The 18,585-nt window shown below is 45.1% G+C and overlaps 1 protein-coding gene across 1 annotated transcript in view; it reads right to left on the bottom strand.

Moving 5' to 3' along the window:
• CRIP3 (cysteine rich protein 3) overlaps positions 1 to 18,585 on the bottom strand; it is a 276,234-nt gene that overhangs the window by 78,859 nt on the left and 178,790 nt on the right. Inside the window, exon 7 of the mRNA XM_069236386.1 lies at positions 7,922 to 7,979. Within this exon, the coding sequence (XP_069092487.1) occupies positions 7,922 to 7,979 (58 nt within the window). The remainder of the gene's footprint in view (positions 1 to 7,921; positions 7,980 to 18,585) is intronic.

The following is an 18,585-nucleotide window of genomic DNA, read 5'->3' as shown; positions in this document are numbered from 1 at the left end:
AGTCAGGCAGATCTAACATCTCCAGGTAAAACCTGAACTCCAATTCCTTCCAGACCATTCCCTAGCAGACAAGCAAAAGGCACGACAGGACTACAGCTTCATTTAGAGAAGCTGAGATACTCCCCCACCCAAAAAGAACCAGATACACAGTGTAGTGGCTCTCACTGGTGTCTGTTAGCACAACCTGGTGGGCTGTATTGGTGAGTATCTGTGTCTCAGAGCCTCCACCCTCTGCCCATTGATGGCTACTCACTGCCAAAATGTTGTGTGGAGCATAACGACTACAAGCTGACTGTCACTTGCATACAGAGTTACTCCTGAATGCAAACATTTATAATGTTTTCAGTACCTCTACACAGCTATGTTGCATTAAGGAACACACATGTTTTGTACACACCCATTAGCGCCACCCAAGCTGTACAAAATTACGTAGAAAATTAATACTGTAGTTACTTGCCACTATGTAAACTGTAAAAGAAACTTGCACACTCATTGATGTCGTCATTCAATGATGTCTGATACTATCTGCCACAAAATTCTGGGACAACTCCACCACGCTCCACTTTCCGCTATTCCACTGTACACCACTTCACCCGAATAAACTATGCCACTCCATCCACTTCACATTATTAGATTGTACATAACACTCTAACCCATTCCAGTATGCGACACTCCATTGTTATTCCACCGAATAATGCTCTACTGTACGCCACTCCACTGTACCCTGTCCCACTGTATGTCCCTCCACTATATATCACTCTGCAACACTCCAGTTTACACCACTGAGCTCTACATTATTCTGCTCTACATACCATTTTACACCACTACAGTATATGCAACAATCTACATTACTCAAATGTATGCTATTCCACTAAGGAACTCAAGTGTATGCCACTTTACTCAAAGCTATTCCACTGTATGCCACTACACTTCACCTCAATCCAAGCCAATCCACTGTATATTACCATACTCCACTGCATGCAACTCCACAGCACTCAACTGTATGCAACTCCACCTGACTCTACGCCACACCGCTGTACGCAATTACACTGCACGCCACTCTGCTATACCACATTACACTCTGAGTGCAGTGTACAACACTGTCTTCCTCTCTACTATACGACGCTCCACTCGACAATCTACTAGCAGGCAACTATACACTTTAAAATACAATTTTATTAAAATAAGAGCATTAAAAAGTAACTGAAAACAAAAAGGTTAAAGCTTAGTTATACTTAGGAACACTTGATTTTTGTTTTTTTTAAACAAACCAAACTACACAAAGATTACAAATTCTAAAGTTATAGATATATCTTAAATTTATAATTTACACACCACTTTTCAATTACTATAACTAAGAACCCACACAAACTACATAATGATAAATTCTAAACTTATATCTTTATTTTTTATGTTATGCAACACTTTCGAATTATTGTACCTCACTCATCAATATACAGTACTCTACTAGGCGCTGTGTTCTTGCAACTGATGTGATTTGCGATGTCATAAGTTTTATTGTAAATATTATTTTAGGTGGCATAAGTAATATGTTAGAAAAGAGTATAAGCAAAGCATGGAGTCAGTTGAATGTCTACAGAGTTGACAACACGGTGTATGGAGGTTAATTAAAAAAACAATTTGAAGGTGTTTGGTAAATTATACATCAAAAGGTAAATGTTTACAATTTATAATTTGTTTAGTTTAAGTTTGGTTTGCAGCTAAAGAACAAGGAAAATGTCACTTACCCAGTGTACATCTGTTCGTGGCATTAGTCGCTGCAGATTCACATGCTGTGCATAGTCCGCCGTCTGGTGTTGGGTCGGAGTGTTACAAGTTGTTTTTCTTCGAAGAAGTCTTTTCGAGTCAGGAGACCGAGGGACTCCTCCTACTTTGGTTCCATTGCGCATGGGCGTCGACTCCATGTTAGATTGTTTTCCCCGCAGAGGGTGAGGTAGGAGTTGTGTATGTTAGTAATAGTGCCCATGCAATGGAATGAATAAGTATGTACAAAATGAAGGTTAAAGTAATATATTTACAAATGTACAAATGTTGAAGATTACTTCCAAACGGCTACAGGCTCCCGGGGAGGCGGGTGGGCACATGTGAATCTGCAGCGGCTAATGCCACGAACAGATGTACACTGGGTAAGTGACATTTTCAGTTCGATGGCATCTGTCGCTGTAGATACGCATGTTTTGCATAGACTAGTAAGCAGTTATCTCCCCAAAAGCGGTGGTTCAGCCTGTAGGAGTGGAAGTAGTTTTAAATAAAGTTCTTAGTACAGCTTGACCTACTGTGGCTTGTTGTGCAGATAGCACGTCTACACAGTAGTGCTTAGTAAATGTGTGAGGCGTAGACCATGTTGCTGCCTTACATATTTCGTTCATTGGAATATTTCCTAGAAAGGCCATGGTAGCACCTTTCTTTCTGGTTGAGTGTGCCTTTGGTGTAATAGGCAGCTGTCTCTTTGCTTTAAGATAGCAGGTTTGGATGCACCTAACTATCCATCTAGCTATACCTTGTTTTGATATTGGATTGCCTGTATGAGGTTTTTGAAATGCAATAAATAGTTGTTTTGTTTTCCTAAGTAGTTTTGTTCTGTCAATGTAGTACATTAGTGCTCTTTTGATGTCTAATGTATGTAGTGCTCTTTCAGCTATTGAGTCTGGCTGTGGAAAGAACACTGGCAATTCTACTGTTTGATTTAAGTGGAACGGTGAGATGACCTTTGGTAAGAATTTTGGGTTGGTTCTTAGAACTACCTTATTTTTGTGTATTTGAATAAATGGTTCTTGTATAGTAAATGCCTGAATTTCACTTACTCTTCTTAGAGATGTAATGGCAATGAGAAATGCAACTTTCCACGTTAGATATTGCATTTCGCAAGAATGCATGGGTTCGAAAGGTGGACCCATGAGTCTTGTTAAGACAATATTGAGGTTCCATGAAGGAACAGGTGGTGTCCTTGGTGGTATAATTCTTTTTAGGCCTTCCATAAATGCTTTAATGACAGGTATTCTAAATAGGGAAGTTGAATGAGTAATTTGCAGGTATGCAGATATTGCTGCGAGATGTATCTTTATGGAAGAGAAAGCTAGATTTGACTTTTGCAAATGTAGTAAATACCCTACAACATCTTTTGGAGATGCATGCAATGGTTGAACTTGATTATTATGGCAGTAGCAAACAAATCTTTTCCATTTACTTGCATAGCAGTGTCTAGTGGATGGCCTTCTAGCTTGTCTTATGACGTCCATACATTCCTGTGTGAGGTTTAAGTGTCCAAATTCTAGGATTTCAGTAGCCAAATTGCTAGATTCAGCGATGCTGGGTTTGGATGCCTGATTTGTTGCTTGTGTTGTTAACAGATCTGGCCTGTTGGGTAGTTTGACATGAGGTACTACTGACAGGTCTAGTAGTGTTGTATACCAAGGTTGTCTTGCCCATGTTGGTGCTATTAGAATGAGTTTGAGTTTGTTTTGACTCAATCTGTTTACTAGATATGGAAGGAGAGGGAGAGGGGGAAAAGCGTATGCAAATATCCCTGACCAATTCATCCATAGAGCATTGCCTTGAGATTGCTGGTGTGAGTACCTGGATGCGAAGTTTTGGCATTTTGCGTTCTCTTTTGTTGCAAATAGAACTATTTGAGGTGTTTCCCACATTTGGAAGTAAGTGTTCAGGATTTGGGGGTGAATTTCCCATTCGTGGACCTGTTGGTGATCCCGAGAGAGATTGTCTTCTAGCTGGTTCTGGATCCCTGGAATAAACTGTGCTATTAGGCGAATGTGGTTGTGAATTGCCCAATGCCATATTTTTTGTGTGAGGAGACACAACTGTGTCGAGTGTGTTCCCCCCTGTTTGTTTAAATAATACATTGTCGTCATGTTGTCTGTTTTGACAAGAATGTATTTGGGGGTTATCATTGGTTGGAATGCTTTCAACGCTAGAAATACTGCTAACAATTCTAGGTGATTTATATGAAACTTTCTTTGATGTACGTCCCATTGTCCTTGGATGCTGTGTTGATTGAGGTGGGCTCCCCACCCTGTCATGGAAGCATCTGTTGTTATCACGTATTGTGGCACTGGGTCTTGGAAAGGCCGCCCTTTGTTTAAATTTGTACTGTTCCACCATAGAAGCGAGATGTATGTTTGGCGGTCTATCAACACCAGATCTAGAAGGTGACCCTGTGCATGTGACCATTGTGATGCTAGGCACTGTTGTAAGGGCCGCATGTGCAATCTTGCGTTTGGGACAATGGCTATGCATGAGGACATCATGCCTAGGAGTTTTAAGACCATCTTTGCGTGTATCTTTTGTGTTGGATACATAGCTTGTATCACCTTGTGAAAATTTTGAACCCTTTGTGGACTTGGAGTGGCTATCCCTTTTGTTGTGTTGATTGTCGCTCCTAAGTATTGCTGTGTTTGACACGGCAAAAGGTGTGACTTTGCATAGTTGATGGAGAAACCCAGTTTGTAAAGGGTTTGTATAACCTAATCTGTGTGGTGTAAACACTTTGTTAGCGAGTTGGTTTTGATTAACCAATCGTCTAGGTACGGGAACACGTGTATTTGCTGCCTCCTGATATGTGCAGCTACTACTGCTAGACATTTTGTAAAGACTCTTGGTGCTGTCGTTATTCCGAATGGCAACACTTTGAATTGGTAATGTATTTCTTCGAATACGAACCTTCGGTATTTCCTGTGCGAGGGATGTATCGTTATATGGAAATACGCGTCTTTTAGATCTAACATTGTCATGTAGTCTTGTTGTTTCAGTAGTGGTATTACGTCTTGTAACGTGACCATGTGAAAGTGGTCTGATTTGATGTAGGTGTTTAGTGTTCTGGGATCCAATATTGGTCTCAGACTTTTGTCCTTTTTCGGTATTAGAAAGTACAGTGAGTAAACTCCTGTGTTCTTTTGTGTTTTTGGTACTAATTCTATTGCGTCTTTTTGCAGTAATGCTTGAACTTCTAGTCCTAGAAGGTCTATATGCTGTTTGGACATCACATCGGTGGGACGTTTGGAGGGAGTTGGAGAAATTCTATGCAATAACCATGTTGGATAATTGCTAAGACCCAAGTGTCTGTTGTTATCTCCTCCCAAGATTTGTAGAACTGGCTTAGTCTTCCCCCCCACTGGTGTTGTGTGAAGGGGTTGAGTGACTTGTGAGTCACTGCTTGTTTTGAGGGGTTTTGGGCCCTTGAAATTTTCCCCGGTTTCTTGGGAATTGGCCCCCTCTGTATTGGCCCCGAAAGCCTCCCGTTTGATACTGTCCCTGGTAGGTAGACGGTGTTGTTTGTGAGGTGCTGGCTTGTGTGGCTTGACCTCGAAACCCTCCTCTGAAAGTAGTTTTGCGAAATGTGCCAAATGTGCCTCTGCCCTGCGTGGAATAGAGTGCGCCCATGGCTTTAGCTGCGTCAGTGTCTTTCTTTAATTTTTCAATTGCAGTGTCCACTTCTGGTCCAAACAATTGTTGTTCATTGAACGGCATATTGAGCACGGCCTGTTGTATCTCAGGTTTGAAGCCGGATGTGCGCAGCCATGCGTGCCTCCTTATCGTTACAGCAGTAGTTATAGTTCTTGCAGCTGTATCTGCTGCATCCATAGAAGAACGGATTTGGTTGTTGGATATGTTTTGTCCCTCTTCAACCACTTGTTTTGCCCGTTGTTGGAATTCTTTGGGGAGGTGCTCGATGAGATGCTGCATCTCGTCCCAATGGGCTCTGTCATATCGCGCTAGGAGTGCCTGCGAGTTGGCGATGCGCCACTGATTTGCAGCTTGTACTGCAACCCTTTTCCCGGCTGCATCAAACTTTCGGCTCTCCTTGTCAGGAGGTGGTGCGTCGCCTGATGTGTGCGAGTTGGCTCTTTTACGAGCTGCTCCTACGACAACTGAATCTGGTGTCAGTTGTGATGTAATAAAAGCAGGGTCTGTGGGTGGTGCCTTGTATTTCTTCTCCACCCTTGGGGTTATTGCTCTGCTTTTAACTGGCTCCTTAAAGATTTGTTTAGCGATACGTTATGAAACTCTGCTGCCCTAGCTACCACCTGAGCATACGCTGTACTGTCCTCAGGTGGTGAGGGCTTAGTGGGGTACGACTCAGGGCTATTGTCCGATACTGGGGCGTCATAGAGATCCCATGCGTCCTGGTCATCTTGGCTCATGGTGGTATGAGCTGGTGATTGTGACGGAGTCTGTGCCGGTGATATATGAGTTGCCGGTGGTGGAGAGGGTGGTGGAGTTACCTTCTTCACCACTTTTGCTTGTGGTGTTTTTTCTTGTTGTTGGAAATCTAGTTTCATTTTTCTTCTGATTGGGGGAAGGGTGCTGATCTTCCCTGTACCACTTTGTATAAATATCCGCTTTTGCGTGTGATCTACAGCTGTTGTTTGTAATTCCTCCTCAAATCTGTGTTTTTGAAGTTGGGAGGACAGTGATTGTTCCTCTGAGTAGGAACTGGCTTTAGGTTCGGTTGCTGGGCGTTTTGGCACCGAAACCGTGTCTTTTGTTGTTTTCAGCTCCGAAGAGATTTTCCTCTTTTTCGGTGTCGTACCTTCGTGGCGTCGACCATCTTCGGTGCCGCTATCTCTGTGCCGAGCAGCTTCGGTGCCGCTGCCTCGGTGTCGACCCTTTTCTGCGGCAGTTTCTCGGTCCCGAGATTGCTGCGTGCCTGTGTCTCGACCTGAGTCGGACGATCTCGGCACCAGCTCGCCCTTTTTCGGTGCAGATGGACGGTCACCTACTTTATGGGTTGAGCCATGGCCTGTCGGTAGTGGCGTCCCCTGGGCTTTGTCTGTTTTTCTGTGTGATGCTTGTTTCGACGTCTTACTCACGGTTTCTTCGACGTCGAATTCTTCGGAATCCGATTCGTGGATGGAGAATGTTTCTTCTTCTCCCTCTTCCTCGAACCGTTGTTGTCCTGTCGGCGTGGACGCCATCTGCAACCTTCTGGCTCTTCGGTCTCGGAGCGTTTTTCTCGACCGAAACGCTCGACAGGCCTCACACGTTTCTTCTTTGTGCTCGGGTGACAGGCACAAGTTACAGACCAAATGTTGGTCTGTATAGGGATATTTACTGTGGCATTTAGGACAGAATCGGAACGGGGTCCGTTCCATCAGTCTCGATCTTGCACGCGGTCGGGCCGACCAGGCCCCGACGGGGGATCGAAATTACCCCGAAGGGCTACCGGAGCTCTTCAAGATTCGGTGTCGATTCTAATCTAACCCGATACCGAACGAAACAATACCGACAAATTTGCCGTTGATTCTGACTAACATTCCGACCCGAAACACGGAGCGAAAAGGAACACGTCCGAACCCGATGGCGGAAAAAAAACAATCTAACATGGAGTCGACGCCCATGCGCAATGGAACCAAAGTAGGAGGAGTCCCTCGGTCTCGTGACTCGAAAAGACTTCTTCGAAGAAAAACAACTTGTAACACTCCGACCCAACACCAGACGGTGGACTATGCACAGCATGTGTATCTGCAGCTACACATGCCACCGAACATAAACTTATAGTAATTTAAAGGTGGTGTGTAAATTATAAACTTAAAGTATATCTATAACGTTTGAATTAGTAATCTCTGTAGTTTAGGTTTGGTCTGTATATAAAGAATAAAGTGTCTCTTACTACAACAAAGCTTTAACCTTGGTTATTTAAAATACTAAGACGCCACAGAGTTGATCTACTTTCAGCTGTTGCAGTAACAAGCCACAAGATGTGAGAAAGTGGGCACAGGAGTCAGGCATACTAAACAAGAAAGAAAGTCCTAATCAGTGAATAGGATACAGAAACATTGACGTAACGCTTGATGGGAAATTACTAATATTTTGTAGTTTGTTACCTGAAAAAATTGATCACTTATATGTTGAATGAAAAACTACAGAAAGATGCATCACCCACCTTTAGGCCCAAACAGGTAACCGTAGCAAGGAACATGGCAGTATGGCACGCCTTCATGCTGTCAAGATAAATCAGAGTCCATTTTAATATGCATATACTTGTAAATACCTGCGTAAGCATCTGTGATGGACAGGCAGCATTCAGCAATCACTACAGGCTGGTTACATGACCTCCACCTACCTTCCTTCAAATCCAACCCAGAGTGCTTTCCACTTCCCCTCACCAAGGAGTTTGAAGAAAAGAAAAAAACGGAGCGCAGCGGTACCCCAAAAGTCACTGCCAGCCAGTCATGAACTACTGATGTTCCGCTAATCCCTGAGCACCTTCCCCTTCTCATCTATGGACCAGTCAAAATCTTTATGACCCTCTCATTACTACCACCCAGGGACACCTTCAGCAAACAGAAGGCAAGGGGGGCCACCTGTTTGAGCCTGGGAAGTCTAGGTGAAAAACCTCAGCAAATACCTGGAAGTTACTCTGGTATCATTCGCACCTCCCTGAACCTCACATGCTGCTCCTCTCCTGAATCACATGGAGACCACTCTCCCACCACCTCCGAGCCAGCAAGAAACACCCCAACTTAAGCTCATCAATTTAGCCCCTGCAGTGCTCAACATCACAAACCTCATCCAAATGAACTCTTCACTAAGAAACAGCTCACCTCCACATCTAGACACACTCTAACCATCCTAGTTTACAAAGATTACAGCATTTAGCATACCAACTGTACACACAAGAAAGACTCACCATCACCATTAAGCGCTCCAAGGCATGCAAAGAAGCTAAATTCAACCACATGGAGATACTCACATTCCACTTACTGAAACCCAGCCTACGCATTCCACATTCAGCAAAACCCCTGACCTCCTCCCACAGAGAACAAAGACTTTTTCCGGCACCGCCAGCCCGTCAACCAACCACTGAACCTATTACAGGTCAACAATCGTCATGGTGGTCTTGCCATGAGTCTTCCGGTGGCTTGCGGTCCCCACCGCAATACACAACATGCTAAACAGATTTGAAAACAGCTCACACACTTGACACACCTACCAACCACATCTTCACACACCACAATTTTTTGCATCTCCCACACCAAATGCAGAAGCCAGAGCAAACCATAGATTAGGGACCCCATCTCTCTCAAAGCAAATCTCACATCCTCACAACACCCTAACACACATTTGAACCCTATCACACTATTTACTCAGCATTGCCCCCTCATCACACAGCACCTACATTTAAATTTTTCTTTTTTCCTCACCACCACAAATACATCCCCGTTTCAGGCATACAGTAGAAAATCTGAGGGAATCAGCATCTCTTGGCAGTGCTCTAGAGGGTGCTGGCACCTGATTGGTCATAGTTCAAGTTTGGTCTTTTTTCTTTTCTTTAATAAAAGGACAGACAGTATCTTAAACTAATAGCCTAGGGTCATTATAGCCTACAATAGTTTTACAAACTGCTTTACCGCTGGCCTCCCACTATGACGACGGGGAATGATTCAAGCATGTGAATCTATGAAAGATCAAGGAAAGGTAGGGGATAATATTTCTGCATGATTTGCAGGACCCATCTGTCTGATGTTCTAGCCTCCCACACCCAGCAAGAATTGTCAGGTCCTGCCTCGTATGTAGCTGAGCTCCACTAACGGAATGTGAAAAAGGCTTGGCAGGGAGCTGCAGTAGACTAAGCGGCCCACTGACCTCGACTGCTGGGACAGTGGTCACCACAGCTGCGTGCACAAAATGGCTGGGCGCCAGTACTAGGGGTTAGATTGGTTGGCTTTGCTGAACTCATGAAAGGAACAGAAGGGCTGATGGGCCTGGAGAGGTGGGAAAGATAAGCAAAGGAGGGCATGGAGAGCCCTGCTTGGCTTGAACTGCTCGAGAGCAGAGCCTGCCTTGTCCCTGAAAAGGGGAGTCCCATCAAAGGGCATGTCCATGAGGGATGTCTGGACGTCGCCTGAAAAAATGTTGGATCTCGGTCAAGCACTTCATTGAATGGTACCACAATAGAATAAGTGGTGTCCAAGCCACAACAATGTGAACTTGGCTGTGTCACAGCCATCCTGTATGGCATGTGCAACAACCAGTCCGAGATAGACAGGGACACTTAGAAGGCCTTGAGCCACCGACTACCAAAGGGTGAAGAAATAGCACCCCAGCAGGCATTCACTGGCCTAAACGCCCACCTCCTGCAGTGATTCCCAAGCAGCAGTCAACTGTGGAGCGGTACTGTTGGGAAGGGGACATTGTCCTCTTTCCGCCAGTACCTCTCCCGGTCTTGATTAGTGCTCTGGGGGTGAAATATGCCTCTCACAGAGCACTGAACAATGTGAAAACAGCCAGCACCTAATGGCACTCACTGCTTTCTCTATAACACTAGCACATCAGTGTGCTGTCCCCTACAGTGTCAGGAAAAAATGTGAGGGAGGCTTTGTTTGCAAACAAAGATTATTTTTCAAAAAGTCAATCCTTCCGATGCTCAAATCGGATTTTCTCTGTGCCGAGATCGAAAAGTTAAGTAGGACATGATCATGTCTCTACATTTAAGTAGTTAATAGTTTGCAGTGCCTAATCACCGTATCGCTCAGACAATGATTACCTATCAAACGGCATATCTAAAATTCTACAATGAACTCTTTCTTAAATATTGCTAGCCTGGTCACTACAGCCTGATAACCCACAAGGTATAGGAACAGAGCAATATCAGACTACACCGGTCTACCATATATGCCAACAACTGCCAAGGCATTGGCTGCTTGAACAGAACTCGTCACTCTTTTTCCCCCCAGTTATCTAATCTCCTTTGTTTCCTATCTGTAGGAGCAGTATAAGGTGTTGTAGGATTTCATGATCTTTGGGTGTCCTACATTACCTTGAGCTTCTCACTCCAAATGTGGTCAATTACTGTAACAGCTGACTTTTTGTCAACATCTTCTTATAATCATAAAGGTAACTGGTTCTCCCCTTACACTGCATCAACAATTCAAACCTTTGAGGCTTTCCTGATTAATGATTGAACACCTCCTATGCCAATGGGCAGTGAATCCACGGGAGGAGGCATAGAGTCCAGCTAATGGAGTGGCAACCATCTCATTCTGGTCCGTTTAGTGGAGTAGCACATCATCTTTAAAGTCCTAAACATCATCAGATAATGATCTGCCATACATTTGCTGACAGACTGTTAGAAATTGGGTTTTTAATGGACTGGGTATGCATCCTGTCAATGTAGAGACCACAACCTTAGTCAGGGTAAGTCAGTTACACACCATAAATTAACCTGTGCTCACACTCTGGTAGCTTGACTCAGCAGGCAGGCTTACCTTCGCAGGCAATGTGTAAAGCATTTGTGGAACCCTGAAAACAGTAAAGCAGTAAAAACACCAAACAAAAATAACCCACACCAGGTTAGAAAAATAAATCATAATTTAATGAACAAAATGAGAACAAAGCAACAAATGTCCACCAACTAGAAAGGTTGAGCAATACATTTTTAAAGAGTAAGTGAAACTGTAGCTCTTAAAAGCTCAAGTGCCAACCGGGGTCGTACCAGATCATGGTAAATCCAAAAGTTTAGGCCGACCACGATGGAGTGCCAGCCAGCTACGGGGATCAACCTTGTCTCACTGAAAAAGTACCTTTTGTGGAGGGGTACGTCGATGTCAAAGATCCGATGCAAGAACAATCCGAAGGCAATGTGTTGGTTCTGAGCCGTGCAGACAGGGATGCATCGTTAGAGCTGCGCAACCGGTGATGAGATGTCTTTTCCCTTGGCTGCTATGATTTGGAGGGGAGATGCCTTTGGTCCGATGCGTGGATTTTTAGCAGAAAACAGCTAAAGAACCCACTTGCAAGGGACCAGGACTGGATTGGAACTTGGTGGGGTAGGACTCTCAGTTGGCAAAGTCTAGAGGGTGTAGCAGAGTTGAGTGAAGTCTTCGATGTCCCAGAGACTTCAGAACAGGAGGCATGCCAGCAAGCCCTTGGAGCAACGTTGGTTCTGGGGATGCAGAGATGCAGGTCCAGTCCTTCTCACTCTCAGGCAGGAGTAAAGCAGAGTCACAGCCTTTTCAGAAGCATAGTAGTTCTTCCTGGTAGAATGTCCTCAGGTCCAGAAGTGTACTGAGAGGTCCAGTACTTATACCCGGTTGTGCCTTTGAAGTGGGGGAGACTTCACAGAGCCCTTTGAAGTGCACAAAGTTCCTGTCCTGGCTCCAGACACTACAGGGGGATATGCAGCCCTTTGTGAGGGCTCAGGGAACAGCCCATTTAGGTATAAATGTCATCTTGCTCCTTCCCATCCTGGTCAGGATGGCCCATCAACATGTAGATGGCTACTGAGTCACTTTTTGGGGGGGGGGGGGGGGGGGGGGGGGTCAGGGGGTGCGTGTGTGTGTGGCAGTCTAGAGGGAATGCACAAAAGCCCAGCTGTCACCCACCCAGACGTGTATTAAGAGACAGGCAGATGGCATTAGGTGATTTCAAGTAAGAAAATGCCAACTTTGCAAAATGAACATTTTCAGAATTACATTTTAAAATCAGACTTCACCCCAAATTGTCATTTTAAACTGGGATTCCAGAAACACCAAACTTGGGGGTCCCATCTGTGAGAAAGTAGCCTCTTTCTAGCCTTGTTACCCCCACTTTTGGCCTGTTTGTGAGTATATGTCAGTGTTTTCACTGTCTCACTGGGATCCTGCTAGCCAGGGCCCAGTGCTCATAGTGAAAACCCTAGGTTGTCAGTATGTTTGTTATGTGTCACTGGGACCCTGCTAGCCAGGACCCCAGTGCTCATAAGTTTGTGGCCTATATGTATGTGTTCCCTGTGTGATGCCTAACTGTCTCACTGAGGCTCTGCTAACCAGAACCTCAGTGGTTATGCTCGCTCTGCTTGCCAAATTTGTCACTAACAGGCTAGTGACTAAATTTACCAATTTACAATGGCATACTGGTACTCATAATTCCCTAGTATATGGTACTGAGGTACCTAGGGTATTGGGGTTCCAGGAGATCCCTATGGGCTGCAGCATTTCTTTTGCCACCCATAGGGAGCTCTGACAATTCTTACACAGGCCTGCCAGTGCAGCCTGAGTGAAATAACGTCCACGTTATTTCACAGCCATTTACCACTGCACTTAAGTAACTTATAAGTCACCTATATGTCTAACCTTCACCTGGTGAAGGTTGGGTGCAAAGTTGCTTAGTGTGTGGGCACCCTGGCACTAGCCAAGGTGCCCCCACATTGTTCAGAGCAAATTGCCCGGACTTTGTGAGTGCGGGGACACCATTACACGTGTGCACTGTACAAAAGTCACTACCTATGTACAGCGTCACAATGGTAACTCCAAACATGGCCATGTAACATGTCTATGATCATGGAATTGTCCCCCCCTATGCCATTCTGGCATTGGCGGGGGGGAGGGGGAGAGGGCCAATTCCATGATTCCCCGGGTCTCTAGCACAGAACCCGGGTACTGCCAAACTGCCTTTTCAGGGTTTGCACTGCAGCTGCTGCCAACCCCTCAGACAGGTTTCTGCCCCCCTGGGGTCCAGGCAGCCCAGGAAGCCAGAACAAAGGATCTCTTCAGAGAGGGTGTAACACCCTCTCCCTTTGGAAATAGGTGTGAGGGCTGGGGAGGCGTAGCCTCCCCCAGCCTCTGGAAATGCTTTGATGGGCACAGATGGTGCCCATCTCTGCATAAGCCAGTCTACACCGGTTCAGGGATCCCCCAGCCCTGCTCTGGCGCGAAACTGGACAAAGGAAAGGGGAGTGACCACTCCCCTGACCTGCACCTCCCAGGGGAGGTGCCCAGAGCTCCTCCAGTGTGTCCCAGACCTCTGCCATCTTGGAAACAGGTGTTTGTGGCACACTGGACTGCTCTGAGTGGCCAGTGCCAGCAGGTGACGTCAGAGGCTCCTTCTGATAGGCTCTTACCTCTCTTGGTAGCCAATCCTTCCTAGGTAGCTAAACCTTCTTTTCTGGCTATTTATGGTCTCTGCTTTGGGGAATTCTTCAGATACCGAATGCAAGAGCTCAGAGTTCCTCTGCATCTCCCTCTTCACCTTCTGCCAAAGGATCGACCGCTGACTGCTCAGGATGCCTGCAAAACCGCAACAAAGTAGCAAGAAGACTACCAGCAACCTTGTATCGCTTCATCCTGACGGCTTTCTCGACTGTTTCCAGGTGGTGCATGCTCTGTGGGTAGCCTGCCTCCTCTCTGCACCAGGAGCTCTGAAGAAATCTCCTGTGGGTCGACGGAATCTTCCCCCTGCAACCACAGGCAACAAAAGACTGCATCACTGGTCCTCTGGGTCCCCTCTCAGCACGAGCGTGGTCCCTGGAACTCGCCAACTCTGTCCAAGTGACTCTCACAGTCCAATGACTCTTCAGTCCAAGTTTGGTGGAGGTAAGTCCTTGCCTCCCCACGCTACACTGCATTGCTGGGTACCGCGTGATATGCAGCTGCTCTGGCTCCTGTGCACTCTTCCAGGATTTCCTTCGTGCACAGCCAAGCCTGGGTCCCGACACTCTAACCTGCAGTGCACAACCTTCTGAGTTGTCCTCCGGCGTCGTGGGACTACCTTTTGTGACTTCGCGTGGACTTCGGTTCACTCATCTTCCAAGTGCATGTTCCGGTACTTCTGCGGGTGCTGCCTGCTTCTGTGAGGGCTCCCTGACTTGCTGGGCGCCCCCTCTGTCTCCTCATCCAAGTGGCGACATCCTGGTCCCTCCTGGGACAAGGCGGCATCCAAAAACCCTAACCGCGACCCTTGCAGCTAGCAAGGCTTGTTTGCGGTCTTTCTGCGTGGGAACACCTCTGCAAGCTTCTTCACGACGTGGGACATCCATCCTCCAAAGGGGAAGTTCCTAGTCCTCTTCGTTCTTGCAAAACACCAAGCTTCTTCCATCCGGTGGCAGCTTCCTTGCACCCCGAGCTGGCATTTCCTTGGCTCCTGCCCACTCTCGACACTGTCGCGACTCTTGGACTTGGTCCCCTTGTCTTACAGGTACTCAGGTCTGGAAATCCACTGTTGCATTGCTGGTGTTTGTTTTGCTTGCAGAATCCCCCTATCACGACTTCTGTGCTCTCTGGGGGTTGTAGGTGCACTTTACACCTACCTTTCAGGGTCTTGGGGTGGGCTATTTTTCTAACCCTCACTGTTTTCTTACAGTCCCAGCGACCCTCTACAAGCTCACATAGGTTTGGGGTCCATTTGTGGTTCGCATTCCACTTTTGGAGTATATGGTTTGTGTTGCCCCTATACCTATGTGCTCCTATTGCAGTCTACTGTAATTTTACATTGCTTACATTACTTCCTTTTGCTATTACTTGCATAATTTTGGTATTGTGTACATATATCTTGTGTATATTTGCTATCCTCATACTGAGGGTACTCACTGAGATACTTTTGGCATATTGTCATAAAAATAAAGTACCTTTATTTTTAGTATATCTGTGTATTGTGTTTTCTTATGATATTGTGCATATTACACCAGTGGTATAGTAGGAGCTTTACATGTCTCCTAGTTCAGCCTAAGCTGCTTTGCCATAGCTACCTTCTATCAGCCTTAGCTGCTAGAAACACCTCTTCTACACTAATAAGGGATAACTGGACTTGGCACAAGGTGCAAGTACCTCTGGTACCCACTACAAGCCAGGCCAGCCTCCTACACCATCTCTTCCCAATTGGAAATGACACTTATAAAATGTAATACGGCAATTGCAATGTTAACCTATTGGAGAGATAGACCTTGTAGTAGTGAAAAACGAAGTTCTTAAAACTTAAAAGTACATGTCCAACTTTTTAAATACACAGCACCCTGCCATTGAGGCTTTCCAGTCCCTCCCTTAGGGGGTAACATAAGTATTTAAAAGCAAGGTTTGGGCCTGACAAGAGGGTTAACCTACCAGGTTAACAGGGGAGTTTAGAACTGCGCACATAGGCTATGCAATAGCAGGCATGAGCCATGTTTAAAAGGCTACTGAAATGGTTGGCCCAATCAGTGCTGCAGGTCTGCCGGTAGCCCTGGACTCCACAGGCACTGAAACCAGAGGGTCAGCCTGATCTTCTCATGGTGTAATCGAAGATATCTGTAAAAGTTGTGGTTCATAAACAGGCTGGGTTGGAACTGTGCTTGGTTGTGCTGAAAGCATATTTAGCAAATCCTAAACCACAGAAATAGGAACTAGAATCATAGGGTAAATACAGGTCTGGTTGTCCTATTCATAAGTATCATAAACATATTGCTAGTGGTGGTCCTGTTGCACATGAAAGGGTTGATACAGTACATGAGAATGTCTACCTTTGTTCTAGGTTTCCATGCTGCCTGCTGAGTAGGCTATTCATATCAGTCTGAGTATCACAACTAACTTGTCTTAGCTACAGGACATCACAAAATCACTATTCTACTCCATCTGTTTCATTTCTAGAAGCCTCAGAGGGGGTTGGGTTTCAGACTTTGCTTAGGGATGTATGCTCTCAATAGTCTCTGGAGGTGTTACTTTGACAGCCTTTGACAATTTTGTTGCTGGAAAATCCTCAGTGGATGGTAGCTTTGTTGATTCAGTCTATAAGTGAGAAAACTGCTGTCAACTAAATATTCATTCACCATGCGGTTGATGGAATCTTCGTCGACAGGGTCAATTGGGTCAACAGTGTCACCTTAGACAAACGAGTTGAGGTTATTAGATCTTTCATTAGCAGGACAATCACCAACTTGATGGCTGACAGCATATCGCTGTAGACTGTTTTGCTCCTTGGTATCACTGAAGACTTTCAACAATGGTGCCATCTGTTTAATTGTCAATGATGGTGACAAAATGGGAACATTTTATTTAAAAGCTAGGCAGGTGCAGACATAGGTTGATGACTAAGGGTAAGTTACTTACCTGTATATCCTAGTTCTCTTACAGGGGTATCCTCAAAGTCATAAGCACTGAAAGTTCCCACCCACGTGCAGGGACCCCGGAGCATATATAAACACATGTATATACCTTAAATGTATACGTAAGAGTAAAAATTGTGTAGAGAATTTTAGTACATATATATCATATACATGTGTAAGTAATCATGCAGTCTATCTTTTTCTTTAATAAAACTCTTCAACTAGAGTTAACACCTTTCTGAAATCAAAGAAGAGTGCGTACAAAGTATAAGCAATCACATATGGAGAGCAAACAGCAGTGAAAATAGAGGCATTATTAGCCAATAGGCTGCATCCTAATTAATAGAGCAGAACCAAAAAAACTGGCAACGTGCCTTTAAGGCCCTGAGAACCTCCTGTATCCCACCATGCCTCAGAGGTGAGAGTGAGGTGACAGTTGGGTTACAGTTAAGTCAGTACTTTTTCCACTGATGAGTTGTAGGCTAGACAATTAATGTGCTGTACCTCCAGAAGAAAATAAGTTACTTACCTGTAACTGTAGTTCTCCAGTATTGGAATCTTTCATAGATTCACATGCTTGAATCATTCCCAGTCGTCGAGATGGGAGCCCCAGGTATAAAATATACAAGTAGTGTTAAAATATATTAACAAAAAGGCCCTAGGCCTCTTCACTAACAGTCTATCAGAGTCATTTTAGGAAAAGGACCAAACTTGAGCATCCACCAATAAGGCGACACCACCCTCTAGAATCTTCCTGAGAGAAGCTCCAGCACCTCAGATTTTCCAAGCACAAGTGCGTTAAAGATAGGAAAAGAGAGAGAAAAAAAAAGGTGAAAGTGAGCTTCTCCGGGGAGGTGGGTGGGTCGCATGTGAATCTATGAAAGATTCACATACTGGAGAATGAAAATGTCACTTACCCAGTGTACATCTGTTCGTGGCATCAGTCGCTGAGATTCACATGGTATGCATGAGCTCGCCATCTGGTGTTGGGTCGGAGTGTTACAAGTTGTTTTTCTTCGAAGAAGTGTTTTCGAGTCACGGGACCGAGTGACTCCACCTTCTGTGCTCATTGCGCATGGGCGTCGACTCCATCTTCGATTGTTTTCCCCGCAGAGGGTGAGGTAGGAGTTGTACTATAGTAATAGTGCCCGCGCAATGAAAAATGTAAGTATGTACCTATTAAAGGATTAAGTAATATATATACAAATGTACAAAATTGAAGGTAACTTCTGAACTGCTACAGGCTTCCGGGGAGGTGGGTGGGTCCATGTGAATCTCAGCGACTGATGCCACGAACAGATGTACACTGGGTAAGTGACATTTTCAGTTCGATGGCATCTGTCGCTGTAGATACACATGGTATGCATAGACTAGTAAGCAGTTAGTTCCCCATAAGCGGTGGTTTAGCCTGTAGGAGTAGAAGTTGTCTGAAATAGAGTTCTTAATACAGCTTGACCTACTGTAGCTTGTTGTGCGGATAGCACATCTATACAGTAGTGTTTGGTGAATGTGTGAGGCGTAGACCAAGTGGCTGCCTTACATATTTCTTGCATTGGGATGTTTCCTAAAAAGGCCATCGAAGCACCTTTTTTCCTTGTTGAATGTGCCCTGGGAGTAATGGGCAGTTGTCTTTTTGCTTTAAGGTAGCAGATTTGGATGCATTTAACTATCCATCTGGCTATACCTTGTTTTGATATTGGGTTACCTGCATGAGGTTTTTGGAATGCAATAAATAGCTGTTTAGTTTTTCTGATGTTTTTCGTTCTGTCAATGTA

The sequence above is a fragment of the Pleurodeles waltl genome, chromosome 5 (assembly GCF_031143425.1).
Source record: "Pleurodeles waltl isolate 20211129_DDA chromosome 5, aPleWal1.hap1.20221129, whole genome shotgun sequence".
In the NCBI taxonomy this organism is placed as follows: Eukaryota; Metazoa; Chordata; class Amphibia; order Caudata; family Salamandridae; genus Pleurodeles; species Pleurodeles waltl.
This window is presented reverse-complemented; position numbering and strand designations above follow the sequence as displayed.